The sequence below is a fragment of the Natator depressus genome, chromosome 1, assembly GCF_965152275.1.
Source record: "Natator depressus isolate rNatDep1 chromosome 1, rNatDep2.hap1, whole genome shotgun sequence".
Classification (NCBI taxonomy): Eukaryota; Metazoa; Chordata; order Testudines; family Cheloniidae; genus Natator; species Natator depressus.
Window position 1 is genome coordinate 257,095,931 of NC_134234.1, and position 23,009 is coordinate 257,118,939.

General features: G+C 45.0%; 1 protein-coding gene across 6 annotated transcripts in view; it reads right to left on the bottom strand.

Annotated features, from left to right (window-relative positions):
* Window positions 1-23,009, bottom strand: part of MRTFA (myocardin related transcription factor A) — a 195,778-nt gene that overhangs the window by 132,621 nt on the left and 40,148 nt on the right. For 2 of the 6 annotated variants that reach the window (XM_074941656.1, XM_074941659.1), the window contains exons 2-3: window positions 19,287-19,348; window positions 1,534-1,798 (exon numbers count right to left, since the gene is read on the bottom strand). In XM_074941656.1, the coding sequence (XP_074797757.1) occupies window positions 1,534-1,798; window positions 19,287-19,348 (327 nt within the window). Of the gene's footprint in view, window positions 1-1,533; window positions 1,799-16,363; window positions 16,433-19,286; window positions 19,349-23,009 lie in introns of those variants that run through there. The other 4 variants (XM_074941658.1, XM_074941657.1, XM_074941661.1 and 1 more) reach the window with 4 other exon arrangements.

Genomic DNA, 23,009 nt, shown 5'->3' on the forward strand with positions numbered 1-23,009 from the left:
TATTCAGATTCTTACATTTTACATTTTTATCGTCTTAGAAAATGGTGAGTGATGCACATTTTCTTTCTTACTAGGTCATTAATTTATTACTTGTCATTTGGGCCAAATTCTATTTGGATTAAATTAAAATTCAATTTAAAATGCATAAAAACATCTAAATTTTTGTATTAAATAAAACAATTTTAAGTGTGATAGATACATAAAAACATTTATCAAAAAGTTTATTAAAACATGTTTTGTATTTAAAACAAACTGATTTGTTCAACAAAGGAAGTATTATTTATAGTTAGAGAATTGTAAGCTGTTTCTGGTTACGATCCTTCAAGATTTTAAAACTAGACAACTTCATCTTCACACACAGATTTCTAATTTATAGATTGGAAGAGGAAAACAAGCTTTCCTACTTTTCAACATCCAATAGTTTTCTTAACTTTGGATGAACTAGTCACTGAACTGGTCGAATAAACTGAAAAAGAAAATATTCTCTTGGCACCACCAAAAGAGGCTACTGCTCTCAAAAGCTGATTTAGCAATTCAACAAACTGGTTCCAGGTGCTTAGCCAGTAAGTTCTTTAAAACTTTGCAGCAAACATGTACTGCATAGTATTATTTTCTGTATTTAAATTAAATTATTTTAATAGATAAGCAGCTTAGGTATTTAAATATAAAGTTGAAAACCTATGTAATTTTAAATACATTTTTAAAATAAACCTGTATTTAATTTAAACCCAAAAAAATGCAAATTTTTTCTTTAATCAATTTTTTTATCCATCCTGAAAGTCTCCCTGCCCCAAATTAACCCACCACAGTTAATTAGGAGTTATTTTCCCCCAAATGTTGAGCAATGGCCTCCACAGCCATTTCAAGTTTCCCAATTTGAGATTTGTTGGGCTGCAATTATAAACAAAAAGGTGTCAATGAGGGTTGAGCATTCAGCATCAACTGTACCTTGCAGAATCAGGCCCTAGGTGATGTGTGTCCACACAAAGTCAGGCTTAGCTCATCTGCTGTTTCTGAATTCAGGATCCTTCACAACTTTAATAAACTTAACTGGCCATTTTAGCCAGTCATGGCAAGAAAGATTTCTCACTGACGGAACACAGGCAAACACGACTCATAGAAGAGTCACCAGCTCCAAGAGAATACCAGCTCCAAGAGGATAGCCTAAAGATGAGATGACACTTCCTTTGCTTTTATCTTTTGGTTTTGCACAATTCTTAACCACCACACAGCATGGGATAGTTATTCTGCCAATTACACAGGGCAATAACCCACAAGCATTCGTTGTTAGAGCCCTCTGGGACTTCAAAAGCCAACACAAGTCACCAATCCTTCTCCTTAGAAGTCAATCTTCTTCTGCTCTGCCTCAATTTCTCATAGTTATACCTGCTCTGGATTACAAACTGTTCATATTAATTATATATTATAAATGTAAGTGGCACTGTATTCAAAGCATGTGCCATGTCAACTTGCTGTATCGTCTGAAGCCGGATTACCAGGAACAAAGACATCACAGATAACTGTGCCACTTACCATTCTTCCTCTCACTTAACGGAGGGAGATTGGGGTTTCGGCCATGGCGAAGGTTCAGGGTCAGCTCGGGCTGCAGGGAGAGCTCCTGCAGCTCATTAGCAACAGCTTCGCTCTGGGGGCTTGGTGCCGCAGAAAGCGACACCAACACCGGTTCATCATCATTTTCGCCAGCCCCTCCTCCGTCCAGCCCATTTCCAGCAATGGCGGAAGGGGGCAGGCACATCACACCGGAGAAATCCACTTTGGCTTTCGTGATGGCAACCTGCTGAAGGGACAGAGAACACAAGTTTGGTACTTATTATACAGTGAACTATCCCACCTCCCTTGCTGTAGATGGTATCTCTACATTTAAAACCAATGTTATTTCTAGATCTTCGTTAGAATTCATTTTCAACTGAGTTCAATTCAAACCAAACACTAGTCATTCAAACCCAGTACACCCACTGGGTTAAAAACTCATATGGCATTTTCTTCTCCTCAACACAATCATTGCTGAGTCTGCTTGCTAGCCGTGCTACTGAGCATGATCACCCTCCTCCTGCCCTCTACCCATCTATCAGGTCAGCATCCTCAACCTATTGGTAATTCAATCCCCACATTTTCAAGCAGGGTAAAGATCACAAGCTTGATTCTGCTTACCTTTCCTAATCTTCCAGTTAACCACATTTACTCAGCTTCCCTGCTGATCTCTTTTTAAGGGATCCCCTTGTTTTATAGCAATATATGGTCTTAAAAGGTTAATTATCAACTTGAAATCTAGTCAGTTTCCTAAAATGAAGAAAGTAATTTCAGGGACTACATGCACGTGTTCACCTGCCAATTGTGGTTTTACACACAGATTTTCACACCTAAAAAGTTGCCATCTTTCCCCATTATGCAAAAACTCCATGTAAACAGTGAAAGTTTACTATGGAGAAAACAATCTTAAAGTATTGTCAACTACACAGAGTAAACAAACTGAGGAGTTTTCCTCTTTAATCTCTGAACAACAGTAATGTAAAGGACAAGATTAAGAGCCTCAGTTATCCAAAATCTGAATTAACAATCAGATTAAATGTGAATATTTAAAATTCACAGCTGTCCTTTCATGCAACTCCCTTTCAAATGTCTGGAACATCCAAGACACGAGTAGTATATCCAGCTACACAGACTGAAGCACACTGGATGACTGGCTGGCTTCCATATGAGAATCATCAGTAAAATGGTTACTAACATTAATATTTACATGGTAATGGCAATTTATGCTGGACCATTCACATGCAGTTGATAGGTATGGCAGTTTCCTGCTCCTTAGCACTGCTTCTAGACTGAGCAGCCAGACAGCCCTGCACTACTTTGGCTGTGCTGAAGCCATGCCTCAATCTGAAGGCTTTTCAGAAGCTAAACTTCCATTTTAAAGAGTTGTGAGCTAGCTATGAAGAAAAGGTAAATTCAGCAGGAAATACCTATCTAGAAAACCCTCCAAACAGTGTAAAAGCCTAAGGGCATGGCTACACTTGCAGGTGTAGAGTGCTGTGAGTTAAACCACCCCTCAGAGAGCGCAGTAGGGAAAGCACTGCCGTGGATTCACACTGACAGCTGACAGCGCACTGGCGTGGCCACATTTGCAGCACCTCCAGCGGCATTGGGAGCAGTGCATTATGGGTAGCTATCCCATAGAGGACCTCTTCCCATTCTGGCGCTGTAGCTTGTGGGAAGGGGGCGGGGCATTCTGGGTCCTGTCCCAACACCCCATGATGCATCGCTTTGCATCCCAGCAATCCCTGTGCTTCAGTCCGCATTTGGCACCATCTTGCAATGTTTTTTGTACTGCGCGCGCTGTCTTCCCTTTCAGTCTGCGGGAATGGAGCCTGAAGCGCTGAGGAATATGCTGATGAGTCTTGCCAGCACGTCACATTTGGCAGTCGAGTTATTCCTTAAGCTACAAACTGACAGTGAGGAGTCAGATGATGATGTCGACTAGCGTAACACATATAACATGAGATTGCTTGTGGCATTCACAGACATGCTCACCACCGTGGAACGCCGCTTTTGGGCTCAGGAAACAAGCTCTGAGTGGTGGGATCACATTGTCATGCAAGTCTGGGATGACGAGCAGTGGCTGTAGAACTTTTGGATGAGAAAAGCCACTTTCTTGGGACTGTGTGCTGAGCTTGCCCCCACCCTGCGGCGCAAGGACACGAGATTGAGAGCTTCCCTGACAGTGGAGAAGCAGGTGGCTATTGCAATCTGGAAGCTGGCAACTCTAGACAGTTACCGATCAGTCGCTAACCAGTCTGGAGCGGGAAAGTCGACTGTTGGAATCGTGTTGATGCAAGTTTGCAGGGCCATTAATCGCATCCTGCTCAGAAGAACCATGACTCTGGGTAACATGCATGACATTGTGGCTGGCTTTGCACAAATGGGTTTCCCTAACTGCGGAGGAGCAATAGATGGGACGCAGATTCCAATTCTGGCACCAGCCCCCTAGCCTCTGAGTACGTTAATTGGAAGGGGTATTTCTCTATGGTTCTCCAGGCGCTTGTGGATCACCGTAGGCATTTCACTGACATTAACGCAGCTGGCCCGGAAAGGTGCATGACGCATGCATCTTTTGGAACACTGGCCTGTTCAGGAAGCTGCAAGCCAGGACTTTTTTCCCCAGACCAGAAGATCACCGTAGGGGAAGACAAAATGCCCATTGTGATCCTCGGAGACTCTGCTTTCCCTTTAATGACATGGCTCATGAAACCCTACACAGGGAGCGCCTTGACAGCAGCAAGGAGCAGTTCAACAACAGGCTGAGTCAGTGTAGAATGACTGTGGAGTATGCTTTTGGCCGTTTAAAGGGCCGCTGGCGCTCTCTGTATGGGAAGCTGGACCTGACCGATGACAACATCCCCGCGGTTATATCCGCATGCTGTACCCTCCATAATATTTGTGAAGGCAAAGGTGAAAGATTCACTCAGGCATGGAACTCAGAGGTTCAACACCTGGAGGCTGAATTTGAACAGCCAGAGAGCAGGGCTTTTAGAGGGGCCCAGCACAGGGCTGCAAGGATTAGGGCTGCCTTGAGGGAGCAATTTGAGGCTGAAAGCCACCAGTAATGTTTGGTGCTCTGCACAGGAGTGAAGAGCAGTGGTTCCAATGTTAGAAGGAATCTGTGTTTGCTACACTGACTTGCAGTGCCTGTTGCTTTCCTGGGCTAAGGTATCTTTTACTTTATGCAATAATAAAGAATGTTTTCAAAGCCAAAAAAATCCATTTATTTAAAAGAAAATTCATTTATTAAAAAGAAACACAACTGCTTGGGAAACAGAAAGGGCAAGGGGGTGGGGTGGAGTGGGGAACGATTCAATCACAGATTTGCGTATGTCCCGTGAGCATACTCTGCCTTCCTGTCTGGAGTGCTGCACTTCAGGCTGGCTAAAAAGCATGGTGATGGGGGTTGAGTGCAGTGGGTAAGGGTCATAGTTTGCAGGGTTGGGTGGTGAAGCTACAGGTGTTGGAGGCAGCTGGTGGCGATAAGAACCCGGATGTGGGGGAAAGTGGGTTGGAGGTGACATGGGGGCACAAAGGAAAGAGTTTTGGGACAAGGGCTGCAGGGGGGGGTGGGCGCGGTAGTGCTCCACCTGCATAGCTACGAGCGCCTGTATCAAATCCGCTTGGCGCTCCATAATGCTTAGCAGCCGCTCCGTGCTTTGGTGCCGGCGTTCCGCATTCTGCTGGCGGACCCTCCTTTCACTCTTCCGCCACTCCTGCATTTTTTGATTTTCATTAAGGGACTACTGCATTACTTCAGGAGGACAGTGAAGAAATTTGGCAACATGTCACCTCCTGAAGAAGAAAGGGGAGCGTCCATGTACTAGCAACGCAGATACAGGTAAGCAACCGTTTTCATGTTCTCTCCACAGGTACTAATGCGGAGAGTGGACTAGATGACACATCTGAGGGAAGGGAACAGAAGGAGACTCCGCCGATTGGAAGGCGGAGGGATGGGGGTTGGATGCACTGTCGTAGGGATGGGGGTTCCACGACCACTGCTCCCAAGAGAAGGAGGCGGGTGGTGGTGGTCGGGGACTCTCTCCTCAGGGGGACTGAGTCATCTATCTGCCGCCCCGACCGGGAAAACCGAGAAGTCTGCTGCTTGCCAGGAGCTAGGATTCACGATGTGACAGAGAGACTGCTGAGACTCATCAAGGCCTTGGATCGCTACCCCTTCCTGCTTCTCCACTTGGGCACCAATGATACTGCCAAGAATGACCTTGAGCAGATCACTGCAGACTATATGGCTCTGGGAAGAAGGATAAAGGAGTTTGAGGCGCAAGTGGTGTTTTCGTCCATCCTCCCCGTAGAAGGAAAAGGCCTGGGTAGAGACCGTTGCATTGTGGAAGTCAACGAATGGCTACGCAGGTGGTGTCGGAGAGAAGGCTTTGGATTCTTTGACCATGGGATGGTGTTCCAAGAAGGAGGAGTGCTAGGCAGAGACGGGCTCCACCTAATGAAGAGAGGGAAGAGCATCTTCGCAAGCAGGCTGGCTAACCTAGTGAGGAGGGCTTTAAACTAGGTTCACCAGGGGAAGGAGACTAAAGCCCTGAGGTAAGTGGGATACCGGGAGGAAGCATGAGCAGGAGAACGCGAAAGGGGAGGGCTCCTGCCTCATACTAAGAAAGCAGGACAAACAGCAAGTTATCTCAAGTGCCTATACACAAATGAAAGAAGCCTGGGAAACAAGTAGGGAGAACTGGAAGTCCTGGCACAGTCAAGGAATTATGATGTGATTGGAATAACAGAGACTTTGTGGGATAACTCACATGACTGGAGTACTGTCATGGATGGATATAAACTGTTCAGGAAGGACAGGCAGAGCAGAAAAGGTGGGGGAGTTGCATTGTATGTAAGAGAGCAGTATGACTGCTCAGAGCTCCAGTGTGAAACTGCGGAAAAACCTGAGTGTCTCTAGTTTAAGTTTAGAAGCGTGAGCAACAAGGGTGATGTTGAGGTGGGAGTCTGCTATAGACCACTGGATCAGGGGGATGAGGCTTTCTTCCAGCAACTAACAGAAGTTACTAGATCGCAGGCGCTGGTTCTCATGGGAGACTTCAATCACCCGGATATCTGCTGGGGGAGCAATACAGCGGTGCACAGACAATCCAGGAAGTTTTTGGAAAGCGTAGGGGACAATTTCCTGGTGCAAGTGCTGGAGGAACCAACTAGGGGCAGAGCTCTTCTTGACCTGCTGCTCACAAACTGGGAAGAATTAGTAGGGGAAGCAAAAGTGGATGGGAACCTGGGAGGCAGTGACCATGAGATGGTCAAGTTTAGGATCCTGACGCAGGGAAGAAAGGAGAGCAGCAGAATACAGACCCTGGACTTCAGAAAAGCAGATTTTGACAACCTCAGGGAACTGATGAGCAGGATGCCCTGGGAAAATAACATGAGGGGGAAAGGAGTCTAGGAGAGCTGGCTGTATTTTAAACCTCCTTATTGAGGTTACAGGGACAAACCATCCAGATGTGTAGAAAGAATAGTAAATATGGCAGGCGACCAGCTTGGCTTAACAGTGAAATCCTTGCTGATCTTAAACACAAAAAAGAAGCTTACAAAAAGTGGAAGATTGGACAAATGACCAGGGAAGAGTATAAAAATATTGTTCAGGCACGCAGGAGTGAAATCAGGAAGACCAAATCACACCTGGAGGTGCAGCTAGCAAGAGATGTTAAGAGTAACAAGAAGGGTTTCTTCAGGTATGTCAGCAACAAGAAAAAAGTCAAGGAAAGCGTGGGCCCCTTACTGAATGAGGGAGGCAACCTAGTGACAGAGGATGTGGAAAAAGCTAATGTACTCAATGCTTTTTTTGCCTCTGTCTTCACGAACAAGGTCAGCTCCCAGACTGCTGCACTGGGGAGCACAGCATGGGGAGGAGGTGACCAGCCCACTGTGAAGAAAGAAGTGGTTTGGGACTATTTAGAAAAGCTGGACGAGCACAAGTCCATGGGGCCGGATGCGCTGCATCTGAGAGTGCTAAAGGAGTTGGCGGATGTGACTGCAGAGCCATCGGCCGTTATCTTTGAAAACTCATGGCGATCAGGGGAGGTCCCGGACGACTGGAAAAAGGCTAATGTAGTGCCCATCTTTAAAAAAGGGAAGGAGGAGGATCCGGGGAACTACAGGCCAGTCCGCCTCACCTCACTCCCTGGAAAAATCATGGAGCAGGTCCTCAAGAAATCAATTCTGAAGCACTTAGAGGAGAGGAAAGTGATCAGGAACAGTCAGCATGGATTCACCAAGGGCAAGTCATGCTGACTAATCTAATTGCCCTCTATGACGAGATAACTGGCTCTGTGGATGAGGGGAATGCAGTGGACGTGTTGTTCCTTGACTTTAGCAAAGCTTTTGACACGGTCTCCCACAGTATTCTTGCCAGTAAGTTAAAGTAGTATGGGCTGGATGAATGGACGATAAGGTGGATAGAAAGCTGGCTTGATTGTCGGGCTCAACAGGTAGTGATCAATGGCTCCATGTCTAGTTGGGAGCCGGTATCAAGTGGAGTGCCCCCAGGGTCGGTCCTCAGGCCGGTTTTGTTCAATATCTTCATTAATGATCTGGAGGATGACGTGGATTGCACCCTCAGCAAGTTTGCAGATGACACTAAACTGGGAGGAGAGGTAGATACACTGGAGGGTAGGGATAGGATACAGAGTGCCCTAGACAAATTAGAGGATTGGGCCAAAAGAAATCTGATGAGGTTCAACAAGGACAAGTGCAGAGTCCTGCACTTAGGACGGAGGAATCCCATGCACCGCTACAGACTAGGGACCGAATGGCTAGGCATCAGTTCTGCAGAAAAGGACCTAGGGGTTACAGGGGACGAGAAGCTGGATATGAGTCAACAGTGTGCCCTTGTTGCCAAGAAGGCCAATGGCATTTTGGGATATATAAGTAGGGGCATTACCAGCAGATAGAGGGACGTGATCGTTCCCCTCTATTCGACATTGGTGATGCCTCATCTGGAGTACTGTGTCCAGTTTTGGGCCCCACACTACAAGAAGGATGTGGATAAATTGGAGAGAGTCCAGCGGAGGGCAACAAAAATGATTAGGAGACTGGAACACATGATTTATGAGGAGAGGCTGAGGGAACTGGGATTGTTTAGTCTGCAGAAGAGAAGAATGAGGGGGGATTTGATAGCTGCTTTCAACTACCTGAGAGGTGGTTCCAAAGAGGATGGTTCTAGACTATTCTCAGTGGTAGAAGAGGACAGGACAAGGAGTAATGGTGTCAAGTTGCAGTGGGGGAGGTTTAGGTTGGATATTAGGAAAAACTTTTTCACTAGGAGGGTGGTGAAACACTGGAATGCGTTACCTAGGGAGGTGGTGGAATCTCCTTCCTTAGAAGTTTTTAAGGTCAGGCTTGACAAAGCCCTGGCTGGGATGATTTAGCTGGGGATTGGTCCTGCTTTGAGCAGGGGGTTGGACTAGATGACCTCCTGAGGTCCCTTCCAACCCTGATATTCTATGATTCTATGATGTCCTCTTTGCTTCTACGTGGCCTCTTACTAATTCTTTGGAGTCTTTCGGCTGGTGATAACACAGATGGCTGAGATCTCAAGGTTGCATCTGTAAAGGCAAAATGCAACACTTAACAGAGGCAGCATTGTTCACACAAGAGAGAGCAATGATTCGTCCATACTTAAAGACAAGCACAGTCTACACAATAGCAGAATTTGCCGATCCCAAAGCGAGCGCACATAACCCACAGGAGCCCCAAAATGATCAGCAAGCACAGGGTCGAGGGGGACTGATTGTTTCACTGTCGTACTGTCCTCTGGGGTACTGTGCCTTGGGGAGAGCCAACAGCTGCAGGGGGCCCCTATACTGAACACTGTCCCCACATTTTCCAAAGGATTTCATCCTGGAAGATATCTCGCTGCTGAGGGTGACCTGGGAAACAAGGGAGGGTCTTCTACTACAATGCAGTTTCCGCCCTGGCCCATATGCAGCTTGCCTGTGTGCAGCAATGGTTCCCCCACCCTTCACGGCACAGTGGCGCGGACATGTTAGCCTGACTGGGACAAGGAGCACAGTAGCTCTCCCAAGGAACCTGTGCAAGTGCATTGCCCAGCTTCTGCATGAGACCTTTGAAGATATCACTGAGGCCAATTACCACAGTGTGAGAGAGCACATCAACGCCCTATTCCGCATCTAGGCACGCATGCAGCCCTAACCCTCCTCGCCCCAAGTGCCCGCACCGAACAAATTCCTTCCCGAAATAAAAGCCGCTTACCGGGCACTTCCTCGGGTGTTTGTCCTTCCCCAAGCACCGGCCACTGTGACTGGCTACCTTCCTCTTGGCTTGAGAGCAGCTCCTGGCTGCATGCCTCTAGGGATGCCAGGGTGTCTCCCTCCTCCTCAGCACCCTCGCTCCCGCTTTCCTCCTCCTCCTCCTCCTGCCTTGTTGAACTGGGCTCTGAAGTGTCCGTGGTGGGCCTCGGAGTGGAGGTGGGGTCAGCCCCAAGTATTGTGTCCAGCTCTTTGTAGAAACGGCAGGTCGCAGGGGCAGCACTGGAGCAGCAGTTTGCGTTGTGGGCTTTGCGGTAGGCATTCCGCAGCTCCTTCACTTTAACCCTTCACTGCTGTGTGTCCCAGTCATGGCCCCTTTCCATCATGTCCCTTGATATCTGCCTGAAGGTATCGTAATTCCTATGGCTGGAGCGCAGCTGGGACTGGACAGCTTCCTCCCCACAAACACTGATGAGGACCAGCACCTCGCCATTGCTCCATACTGGGGATAGCCTGGCGCGTGGAGGCATGGTCCTGCAAAGATTCACTGAGAACACTCCAAGCCTTGCTGAGCAAAGAGGAAGGGGATTTTCAAAATTCCAAGGGAATTTAAAGGGTGGGTCTGACAGTTGGTCATCTGAGGGCAGGGCAGTAGAGTTCAAAGTGATAACCAGAGTGGCTAGAATAGGCATTGTGGGACACTTCTGGAAGCCAATCAGAGCGCATTAACAGACCAGGGCATCCACACTGGCGTTGCAGCGCTCCAGCTGGGGCGCAGCAAGCTTTATGCCTCTTGTCGAGGTGGATTACCAGGGGCGCTCCAGCCGCGGAGTCCGGGCACTCTACGTGCCTTGCCAGTGTGGACACGTCATGAGTTAGGGCGCCTGGGGCTGCTTTAATGCGCTCGAACTCGCAAGCATAGCCAAGCCCTAAATCTGGTGCAGAACTTACTGTTCAATCAAGAAAAACAGAAACTTTTTTAGTTAAAAATTTCCACAGCCTTCCCACTCTTGGCATGTATATTGATCCAAATGGCCAGCACATAAACTATTAACCTGAACCAGTTTGAAATTGGTTCAAACTGTTTTCCCATTCCCCTTTTGTAGGCAAGGTTTCAATTACTTTGCTTCCATTTCCCTTTCTTCCCCCATCTCAGAGATGATTAATGTTTGCAAAGCACTTTGAAAACTAATACCAAAGTACTAAGTTGTAGTAACTTTTTCTCAGAAGAATGCTTAGTAACTTGTCCACCTTGTCTCTCTTCTATCTTGGGACCAACATGGCTACAACACTGCAAACACAGCACATGCACAAATAAATACTGAGAACTGGTGGCAAATTGCATACTGAGTTATTTCAGCTATGTTGTCATATATTCATCCCTCGGATCCCAGGTCATGGTCTAATCAGAACAAGCAAGGGAAAGAAGGTGGAAGCAGAAAAGACTATGAAGAAGTCAAAGGAAATCAGTGCTTGTTCTGACAAGACTCTAGTGAAGTGAAACAAGTCTGCTGCAATATGAAGTACTGTATTTGGTTTTACATCACACTTTATTTAAAATATGCCTACACCTTCCTAAGTACATTTCATCTTTAACAGAAACATAAGTGCTACTTTCAAACGGATATGAGCAATGAGAGCAAATGGATTACTCTATAAGAATTAAATACAATGCAGTCAGGGATTTAGAGGGTGTCTCCCTTTTGTGGGGTTCTGTTCCACATTGTGGACCATTTTACGGTGACTGAAAAGGAAAAACAGCAGTCTGACAAATGCAGCAACCCAGGCTCATTGCATCTTGAGTGCCCCTGACAGTCATTGTCCCTACAAGTCTCAGGAAAAGCAGGTATTTTGCGAATACTAGGATGCAAAGACTGATGAGATTCAACCATCACCTAGGGAAGAAGAAAGTGTGGTGGTTTGTTAAAAGTTAGTTTTGTTTGACAGAATTTGGTATGGTGCTTCAAATGCTGTATGCAAAAGATGCTGAATCTTGACTTCTATAGCCAGAAGCTTGATCTTTTCAGTAGCAATCCCTCATGCCACATGCACAACAAGAGCATTTTACAGTAAGCTGTCAGTTACACACATTAATATTTAGAAGATAATTAAATATTTAAAATTTTTGTTGTGCTGTCACTCTTTTTAAAAAAAATAAGAGTATTTTGCACAGAGACAAATATACAACATCATGAAGAACTGAATTGAGCCAGAAGATTGATGGAGAATCCTTACCTAAAAATAAGGAGCCAATAAGAGTTTTGGGGAATGAGAGTCTTCTGAGATTTTAACCCTATTTCCCTTTCAGTCAAAAGACTTGGGTCACAACAACTCTCCATTTAAGGACAGAAACAATTATCTCTGGAATCAGTCAATGAAAACTGGAGTGTTGGTCATGCAGATAATGAGAAAAAAAGACAGTCCTCTCCCCCCAGGGGTTGATTATACCCCATTTTCTTCTGGGTTTTGAATGCATCAGACCACTCCAAATTCAAGAGAGACTTATCTTATGCTCAAATAAATTTGTTAGTCTCTAAGGTGCCACAAGTACTCCTTTTCTTTTTGCGGATACAGACTAACACGGCTGCTACTCTGAAATTTAGCCTATAGTAGAGGCCACACAAATTTCAAGATTTGGGATTGTTACATAGGTATCAATAATATTTTTTGATAAACTTGCTGGAGACTAACATACTGCCAGAGAGAAGTGGACTACTTTCCAGGGAGAAAGAGAGAGATCAAGTGGTCCTACAGTCTCTCTAGCCAAATACATACACACATTCATTAGAGTCCCAGTGCTGTAGATGCTCAATGCATGGACCTCCCACGGGTTTCAGTGATAGTTTCACATAGTAGGGAAGGAATTCAGCCCTTAACACTGAATATTTTAATTAATTAAAAAAACAGCAATAGCTTCCCCAGTATGAAATGCCAGTAAATACTAACAGAAACCCTTCAGGACAAAACAGATTCAAAAATGGGGGGAGGTGAAAAGAGGAAGAAAGAAAAACCCACCATATGTTTTCCCAGTCAAGTGACAATACTGCTATGAACAGCATTTCCCATTTTTTTCTCCTTGAAATCTGTTTGTATTTGCAGTGTTGCCAGAGTAACAGCAATTTCTATCAATTTAAGAATTGCTAAGCAACCTGGAGCAGCTAACAGCAGCAGCATGCATGTACAGCTGGGCTATTTTAGGAAGAGGTAGTCACTTTTTTTTAAAACTTAAGAACAGCCTTCTGTTAAACGATTGTGCCAGCTGTGATCAGCCAGCCAAAAGAAGAGGTAATCTTGGAGCAGAGTGGTTTTAAGTGGATCAGGCTTTGAGATGAATGAACAGAAGGAAGAGACACAGTCATGTTGTGCCCAGAGGCATCAGTGCCTCCAGATCATCACAACTCAGCAGAATAATCCAGGAGAAGGGAAATCTGAAGCAAATGGCAGCATCAGCAATATGTTAAATTGAGATACTGCTAAATAAATTCTCGTGTGTGCTCTGCTTATTATCCACAAATATCAGTGGCTAATCATAGTAAATGTAGTGGCCTATGGTTGCTCAGCTGCTACACTACTAAGTTCTGAAATGTCTGTGTCCCCTATCCCATTAAATTTTTTTTTAACTTACATTGATAATTAATTGGCTAATGGTTGCCAAAGCTACAAAGGAGCAAAGAAACTGGTGAAGCTGAAGGCTGCTGGGGCAGAGAGAAGGGAAGACTGAGCCACAGAGTCTAAAATGTTTTGGAAAGATTATACAAAATTCCAAAAGCAACTGCCATTGAATATCTGATCACTTATATAGCTCTAAGTACAGAGTCTTGTGCCAGATTGTTCAGGACTTCAGATAGTCATAGTAAAGTAAAACACAGGAAACAGTTATAAAACAAAGATCATGTGTGCACTCTATAAGGAAGCACAGGCTTGCTCAGACACCACTGGAATCCCAGCCACAGAAGAACATGGTATTTACACAAAAACAAAGGACATGAGGCTATTACAGGAATTTAACCCTGATCAGATTTTCTCCTCAATTCCAAAAATAAGAGACAGAGAAGTAAGGAAATCCTCTTTGGTTAAGAAAGTTCGGATGGGAAGCAACACTTCTGTTCCCACTTGCCTCCCCAATGTAGTATTTTACACAAATGTCTTCAGTGGAGAGTTTTTCTAAAGACATACTATACAATCTTTCAGAGCTAACTGTCCCAGTTCCTGACTGCTTCTTGGTAAAAATACCCTCCCTTGCTCTGAAGCTGCTTGAAGACAGCTATATGCATATTCGAGTGAAACCAAGTCCTGGTTTCCAAGATTTCTGTTAGCCATGAAACACTGTTTAATGATCTGAAGGAGAAAGCAATTAAATATCCAAATTGTCTCCAAGAAAATCCCCCAATGGGACTTTTTGTGGCTGACAACAAATTCTGAATTTCAAACTCAGACACAGCATCCCTTAAACCAGTGGTCACCAACTGGTCGATCGCAATCAACTGGTCGATCCTAGAGGGTCTCCCAGATGATCGCAATCTCCTGCAGCACAGCGGGGCTGCTGCTAAGACAGACTTCCTGCCTGCCCCGGTCCCACGCCACTCCTGGGGGGGGCAGGGGTATCCCTCCACGCACTGCTCCTGCCTCCAAGCACCGCCCCCGCAGCTCCCATTGGCCAGGAACGGGGAGCTGTGGGGGCAGTACCTGCAGAGAGGGGCAGCGCACATTACCATGTGTTGCCCACCCGCGCCCCCGCCAGGGGCCACAGGGGCACACTGACCCCTTCTGGGAGAGGTGTGGGGCTGGGGTAGGCAGGCAGGCAGGAAGCCTGCCTTAGTGGCAGCCACGCTGCACCACCAACCAGGAGCTGCCAGAGGTAAGTGCTGCCCAGCAGGAGGCCATACCCCAACCCCCAGCCCAGAGCCCCCTCCCGGAGCCTGCACCCCAAACCCACTCCTGCAGCCCAAACCCCAGCCCTGACCCCCCCAGCCAGCACCCCGTCCTCCACCCCAACACTCTGACCCAGCCTGTAGCCCCCTCCTGCACCCAAACTCCCTCCCAGAGCTTGCACCCCTCACCGCCTACTGCAGGGGTGGCCAACCTGTGGCTCCAGAGCCACACGCAGCTCTTCAGAAGTTAATATGCAGCTCCTTGTATAGGCACCAACTCCGGGGCTAGAGCTACAGGTGCCAACTTTCCAATGTGCCGGGAAATGCTCACCTCTCAACCCCTGGCTCTGCCACAGGCCCTGCCCCCACTCCAACCCTTCCCTCCCCCTCCCCTGAGCCTGCCGTGCCCTTGCTCCTCCCCCCACCCCAGAACCTCCTGCATGCCACAAAACAGCTGATCGGGAGGAGTCGGGAGAGAGGGGGAGGTTCTGATCAGCAGGGTTGATGGTGGGTGGGAGGTGCTGGGAGCGGGGGAGCTGATGGGGGGCTGCTGACGTATTACTGTGTCTCTTTAGCAATGTACATTGGTAAATTCTGGCTCCTTCTCAAGCTCAGATGGCCACCCCTGCCCCAGGCTCGGCCCAGAGCCCCCTCCCACACTGCAAACCCCTCGCTCCCAGCCCAGAGCCCACATCCCCTCCCACACTCCACCCCAGCCCGGTGAAACCGAGTGAGGGTGGGGGAGAGCGAGTGACGGGGGGGGGGGTGGAGTGAGTGGGGCGAGCCTTTGGGGAGGGGCGGGGTAGATCCTGGGTTGCCTTTAAACTCAAAAAGTGATCTTGGGCGTAAAAAGGCTGGAGACCACTGACTTAAAGAAATCAGATACAAGACTATCGTAGAGGGATTGGTTAATGTTAATTTGCTAGCTCACCCACTTCTTTCAATATGCCTCCTTCCATTTCCCTCCATTCTAGCCACACTAAGTCAATGTCAATCCATGGCTTGCCCAGTAAGAGGTTCTCCAGAAGTGAAGCAATTCTCAGTCCTTCCTTTTATCTTTGGATATGAAGGAAGTTACCCCCACAAGGGTCTCCAAAATCATATAGTAAGGAAAGTATTCAGTATACTTCCACTTAGATTGCAAGTAGGCAACACATGGAGACAGGACTATTTTTCCAGCAAATTTAGGTCCGGGCAGATTGGCCTGAAGACTGACACCATAGCTGTCTATACTATAGCACAGGCAGCAGTAGTGCAAGCTTCTCACAAACTCCGCATCTCGACAGCGTGCATCATCTCTGACATCGGGGAACTCACCTTAAAGTAAATGAGTTCAGCCTCTGCTGCAGAGAATGCCCGTGACATGATCTATTAATTAGCGCAATTTTTTTATTATTATTATATGTTAATATAAAATTCAGACACTGGTCCTCTGGGAACAGGACTGTGATCAACTCATTTCATAAAAGCAAATGAACCATTTTCAGTTACTATCAACCATAGGCTGGATTAGACCAGTGACTCCAAGGTGAAAGGTTGTGTTTATCCCATCCCTGATTCCTTGAGTCACCATCCTCCAGGCCTTCATTTAAAAAACAAAAAACAAAACAAAAAACACATTCTTGCAACACATGCAAACAGAAAAGTTGATAAGGAACAGATGGGTGTGGTGCCACGACTGTATCCTGCCCCAATTACCTTAAAGAGTAGGGGACAGGCCATCTTTGAAGATCACCTGAAATCTTTTCACTGTTGCCTTGAGCAAATCTGCCAATATAAGATCCAAAACAAAACATGTTGGGGCCAGCAAGGAAATAGCAAGAAATCTTATCAGACTAAAAGGTCTGAACAGCTGTTTGTTAGGGCTTAGAAGGAGAAGGAGCAAGAATGAGCATGTCTGCGTAACTGCATCAAAAACAGCATCATCTGTACAATGGCTGATAAATCCATGTAGATAAAGGCAATTTCCTCATTAGCCTTAAAAAACCCACTCTCATCCAGGACCATATTTCTAATGCTCTATAGAAATTTTCCTCAAAAAAATTCACATTCATTTTACTCAGTCCAGCAGTAATAAAGGTTTAAACAAAAGCTCATAAAAATAATTGTCAAATGACCATTTATTTCTTGAACACATGAATAGCAGGTTCAGAAATACAGACCAGAATCCCAAATATTTTCAAATACATTTCATAATCCAATGCTTATAGAAGGCATTCTGTGGCTTTCAAACTCTTCAAACATTGCAACAGAAGCCTGGGTGGACATAAAAACAAAGGACTGCGGTATCAGAAGTGTCACTTGTCACAGTTTTAGGAAACTCATGATGTGGAATTTACTAAAACTAATCCTGCTCAAAAACATGAAAATAACCTCCTTTTCCCATCAAAGTCTGTACTAAAGCCCTGCAGTGGGTGTGAGGGGAAGAATTCCTTACAATTCAAGAGCAGCAATCTATTAAACCTTGAACTGGTAAAAGTCACCAAATGAGCATCTAATCCCATTTATACACAGCGCAAATATTGTTTGTGTACAATTTACTGCCCACTTTGTGCAATATTCCTTTAAAGGTTTCAGCCATAGTATAAAATAATTTTCTCTGGCATTCTAGAGCAACCACTACCATCCAAGAGCATAGCAAAGGGCCAGGTTTATTTCATTCACATAGGCTGGTGAGTTATTAATACAAGACCTTTACTGTGGAAAGCAGAGGATTTGGAGGAATACTAATTTACAGGTACTGAAGAGGTATATTCCCTGAAGTTTTTTTAAAATCAGACTAACCCATCTGTGTGGTCAAGAGCAGAGACTGCCAGAAGTTTTCTAGGCCCATTCACCCTCTCTAATCATGAGAATCTCACATGCTGTGGAATCCCCAGGAGTTACACCAATCTGAGTTTAACTTCCCTACCTTCCCCCTCAGTGGTCCCCAATTTGGAATCCCAGTTTCTTCAGTATGGTTTTCAGCTCTCTGAATACTAACATGACATCTATTTCAATATCAAGGCCAGAATATGATACCAAATTATCCAAGATCTTTTACTCCTTTTATTTCCATTGTGACACCTGCCTACATCAACCTATGGATTTCCAGCTATTGCAACTGTCTAGGCAGTTTCATCTGCAGCAATGATCCTGGTATGCTTTAGAACAGTGGTGGGCAAACTGCAGCCCATATGGGTAATCCACTGGCGGGCCGCGAGACAATTTGTTTACATTGACCGTCCACAGGCACGGCCACCCGCAGCTCCCAGTGGCCATGGTTCGCCGTTCCTGGCCAATGGGAGCTGCAGGAAGCTGCGTAGGCCGCAGGGACGTGCAGGCCGCCGCTTCCCGCAGCTCCCATTGGCTGGGAACAGCAAAATGCAGCCACTGGGAGTTGTGGGCGTCCGTGTCTGTGGATGGTCAATGTAAAGAAACTGTCTTGCAGCCTGCCAGCGGATTACCCTGACGGGCATCCCGAGGACTTCCCACCACTCCTTTAGAACATTTTAACATTCCACCCAAAATGATTGGTTTGTTAGCCAAAGGTATTAAGGACTCAATAGGCAGGGAAATTTATTCTTCTCAACCCTAAACGTGGCCCTATCACTTGAGGCCTAAGGCACACTGGTGGAGAATAAATGGGTAATAAATAATGTGGGAGAAGTTTGCATTGGTGTTGCCCATACTTTACCAGTTCTGCGGTAAAGGATTCAGCCTCCACTACAGTCAAATAGGCTGGCTCTTTTTCCCCCTCCAAAAAAAAGGAGTAATACTGAACCAGAACATTGGAGAAATCTAAAACAAGCCTTAAGCCTGGCTTTACAGCCTTCCTGTCAGTGCTACTAGAAATGAACTAATGCTTTTCTGCCTCTTTGGACTCCACTACAATAAACTTTTATCAAGTTAGTAACCAGGCTGTAACAGATACAGATGACTACATTTAGCCTATGGCCAAAAATGATTGTTTAACACATGGCTCCTGATCCTGAGGCCTTCCCTGCATCATCCCTTCTTTTGGGCAGGTTTATATCACAAGTGCCAGGCCATAATTGAGTTCTAATATGGCAATTCTTCTGTGTAGACAGAATCACCTGGTTGTGTACAACTGAGTGAGCCAGCCTACCTACCATAAAGGCGTTCAGATACAAGCATGGTATAAGAATTTATATAGAACAGTCTCAGTACAGGAAAACATCCCATATGAACATACTGTATTTAACACACTTCTCTGTACTGAGACCAGCAGCTGAAACAGTATGGGTAGAAACAAGGTTGTTTGGACAAAACAATACAAACTGGGCTCTTCAGCAAGGTACAACTAACTTTCTTATGGACTAGAAAAAAATGGATGCTCTCAGCGTTAGATGTAACTACAACAGAATGTCAAAGTCTGTTTACACTTGACATGGTACTAGTATAGCTGTGTCCTGTGTTTTTATCTCTTCTGGGAAGCTGTCAGGTCTCATGTCTATATAGATTTCCAAAATTCCATCTTCAGTGGAGTAGGGCAATGACAGTGACCATCAGTGCCAACAAAGCAACGGTAAATTTAAAGATATAGTTCAAAAGAGCAAATAGGTTTGAAAACAAAGGTATAAGACTGGAGAGGGTAGAGGAGAAATATGTTTATACATACCTTGCTTACAGTTCCCACAAACAAACACAGGTTGGTTCCATGCCAGCAGCAACCTCTGATCACTGAAAAGGGAAAAAACGAACACAAATTCAAGGCTCTTCATACACAAAACAGCCTACATTCTGTTTTAGCATGAGACAGAGTTCCTCCCAGAGGGTTTTTTGTCACTACCTTTAAGTATTTTGGTACACACATTGACAAAAGTAGGATTGAAACAGGTAAATACCACCTACCATTTTGGCAGTTGCACCCTTAGCACTGCCAAAGTATCACTTCTAGTTCAGTTTTGTTGATCTTTCTGTTCCAAGGACCACACTGTCTTGAGACCTTGAGTGCCAACAATATTCAGTACACAAGCTGCCTCTCCCTCAACCAGTCAAGCCCTAAACATAGAATGAGGAATCTGGGAGAACATGATGACTAGTTTATTTCTTCATGTTACCCATCCAAACAGAAAAGAGAAGAGAAGACAAAAGCAGCATACATGGCATGACTTTGCCAAGATTGCAACAGAAATCTTATATTTCTGCAGACTTTTTCTTGAAACCTTATGTGAGATGTTGAGTTAAACATGTGAGCGTTAAAAACCCCTATTTTTGCTTGGTGCCATAGACTGAACATGAACATACAGCAGAAACACTAACTAAGGCGGACCAGAAACTAAGGTTAGTCATTATTTCAGATCCTCCTTAAAGCCTGCCATCTTAATGAGAAGACAGTAAGGATGGAAACAGGTTTCCAACCACTAAATGTGGGCTCTCCTCACTCACATCCATCCTCCATACATATAACTTTCATAATAAAATGATGAGTAGCCATACAAAGGACTCAGGCTACATCTACACTACAGCCGGGATCAACGCTCTGAGATCAATCCACTGGCAGTCGATTTAGCAGGTCTAATGAAGACCCACCAAATCGACAGCAGATCGCTCTCCAGTCAACCCATGTACTCTACCCCCAACGAAAAGAGTAAGGTAAGTCGATGGGAGACTTACGTTATTCACATCGCTGGAGTTGCATAGCGTAGGTTGACTTACCGCAGTAGTGTAGACATAGCCTCAGATACAAAACTTTATTCTGCTTTCTACTCCAAAATACATTTCTGTTCATCGTAAGGGCTACAAAAACATCACCACCACCACACTAAAGAGGTGGAAGAAATGACTGCAGTCAGTGGCAGATTATCACATCATCTCTGGAAAAAAAACAGCCTCTGCTTCTCACTGTACAGGCTTCAGACCTGACAGTCCTGGAGCCATTATGAAGTAACAGAGCAAGGCTGAAAAATGTAGGGAATGTGCAACAGAAAATATTATGAGCAACAGAAGGGATAGGGTCAAGAGGACTGAAGAAACATGTGACCCACACTTTGGTGCTTGGACAGTTACGAGACAGGCCCAAACTTAAAAAAAAACAAAACTCACTCCACCGCATAAAAGCTGAGAAGAGAAAGACATGTCCAAGGCAACTGCAAAATTATAAATTTGTTAGAAAGAATTCCACTTCTACCTGGCCAACTACTGTCCTGGAGGCAGCACACTGCAAGGTGGTTAAACTATTACCACACTAATCTAAATTGACGCAAATATTAAACTTGAAGATCTTGCCATTTTAAGATCTTCAGACAGAATTTGAACTGTCATTGTGAAAAACATTTCTATCCTTCATGTGAACTTCGTATACTGTAGCACTGTCCAGCCTTGCCAGCCAAATCAGCTAAGATGGCCCCCACTCCTTACAACATTCACCTCAATGAGTTATTAATTTCTAGACCTACTTCTGACCATTTAAATGTCAACACAAAATGCCTGCTTACGAAAATGGACACGTAGCAGAAGTCAAAACATCTTTTTAGAAAGATTTTGACAAATTCACGGGATTGTACTTACAACCAAACAAAGGAGGGGGGGGAGAATATATATATGCTGGTCTCACATCCACACTGCACCTCCGCCATTGCTAGCACTGGTGAGGCTACACTGACAAACAGATCCTAATTTTCCTAGGCTAGGCGAGGCTAAAAAAATTATTCCTGAAGACTCAAAACACCTTGGAAAAAGTCTCCTAAACACAAAGTAGAGAATGATATAAGACAAAATTTAGTCTCTCACTTTGCTGCATAAAAAGCCTTGTTATCTACTGATTTGCTAAGATGATTCTGCTAGACTTCCTTATATTATTTATGGAGATTGTGCCCTAAAAACTGGGTAATGGAAAGCTCTGAAGAACATTCATGCGTGTGCATTTCCTGAGATTTTTTTTATTTCCAACATATTGTACTGATAACTCTTATTTACAACTCCGTACTCCATTTGCAATCTCCCTTTTTCTTTTACCAGTAGACTGTAAGTCACCTCTAGAGCAACTCCACTTACATGAAAATTGAGAGGAGCTGGTGAGGCCTTTCAGCTAAACTACTGCTGGCCTGTCAATTTTTGGTCACTGGGTAACACTTAACATGTCCTTTTTTGATTTTAAGAGCCTGAAGAGAAGAAGCAATGGGAAAAGATTTTCAGTGTCTCAGTCACAGAGCAAAGATTAATCTGATAACTGTTAATTATTGATGGAGAATATTTTAATTAGATTGCCTTTACTGCCTGCCTCTACCAGGACATGGTCAAAAAGTACGTACTTTTCCACTCCTTTTTGCCTGTAACTATAAGAAACCACTGCAGGCAAAATTCTACCACCTAAGTTTTTCGGAAGAAAAAAAGAGTGTCATCATCTTTAAGAAATGCAGACGTCTCATCTTGCTAATAAACCTTCTTCATCCAATGGAAATGTTTATACACCACTGTTTACATGTTCAGGCCAAACTGCTGCTACTCCAGTGATTACAATAGGTTATTTGCCTTTGCTGGTGACTTGGAACTTGGGAGTGGCTGAACAGCATGGAAATTTACCAACTGGCACAAGTCTCTGATCTGAATGTGGCAACTGAGGTTCTATTCTAAAAAAGGGAGAGAGACTAAGACGGAGAATATCTTATTGCCCTTATATAAATCCATGGTACACCCATATCTTGAATACTGCGTTCAGATGTGGTCTCCTCATCTCAAAAAAGATATACTGGCATTGGAAAAGGTTCAGAGAAGGGCAACTAAAACGATTAGGGGTTTGGAATGGGTCCCATATGAGGACAGATTAAAGAGGCTAGGACTTTTCATTTTGGAAAGGAGGAGACTCAGGGGGGATATGATAGAGGTCTATAAAATCACGAGCGATGTGGAGAAAGTGAATAAGGAAAAGTTATTTACTTGTTCTCATAATATAAGAACTAGGGACCACCAAATGAAATTAATGGGCAGCAGGTTTAAAACAAATCACTTGATCATTACCTGTTAGGTTTACTCCCTCTGGGGCACCTGGCATTGACCACTGTCGGCAGACAGGATACTGGGCTGGATGGACCTTTGGTCTGACCTAGTATGGCCATTCTTATGTTCTTATGTACCCAATTGTTCCTGCAGCCAAACTGCCTTTCAGATTGAACCTATATCTTTTAAAAGCCTTTACATGAATTGTTCTGGTGATCAGTACCAGATGGACAGTCATAGAAACAGCAGAAAAGGTAGAGCACAAGGACTCAGTACATACTACTCCCCCTCCTCCTCTACTTCCAGGCACAAAAGTGCAGAAACCCCAACTTAGGTATGTTTTCACTGCAGAGTTAACCTGAGTTATCCAAACTCAAGTTTCAGAGTAGCAGCCGTGTTAGTC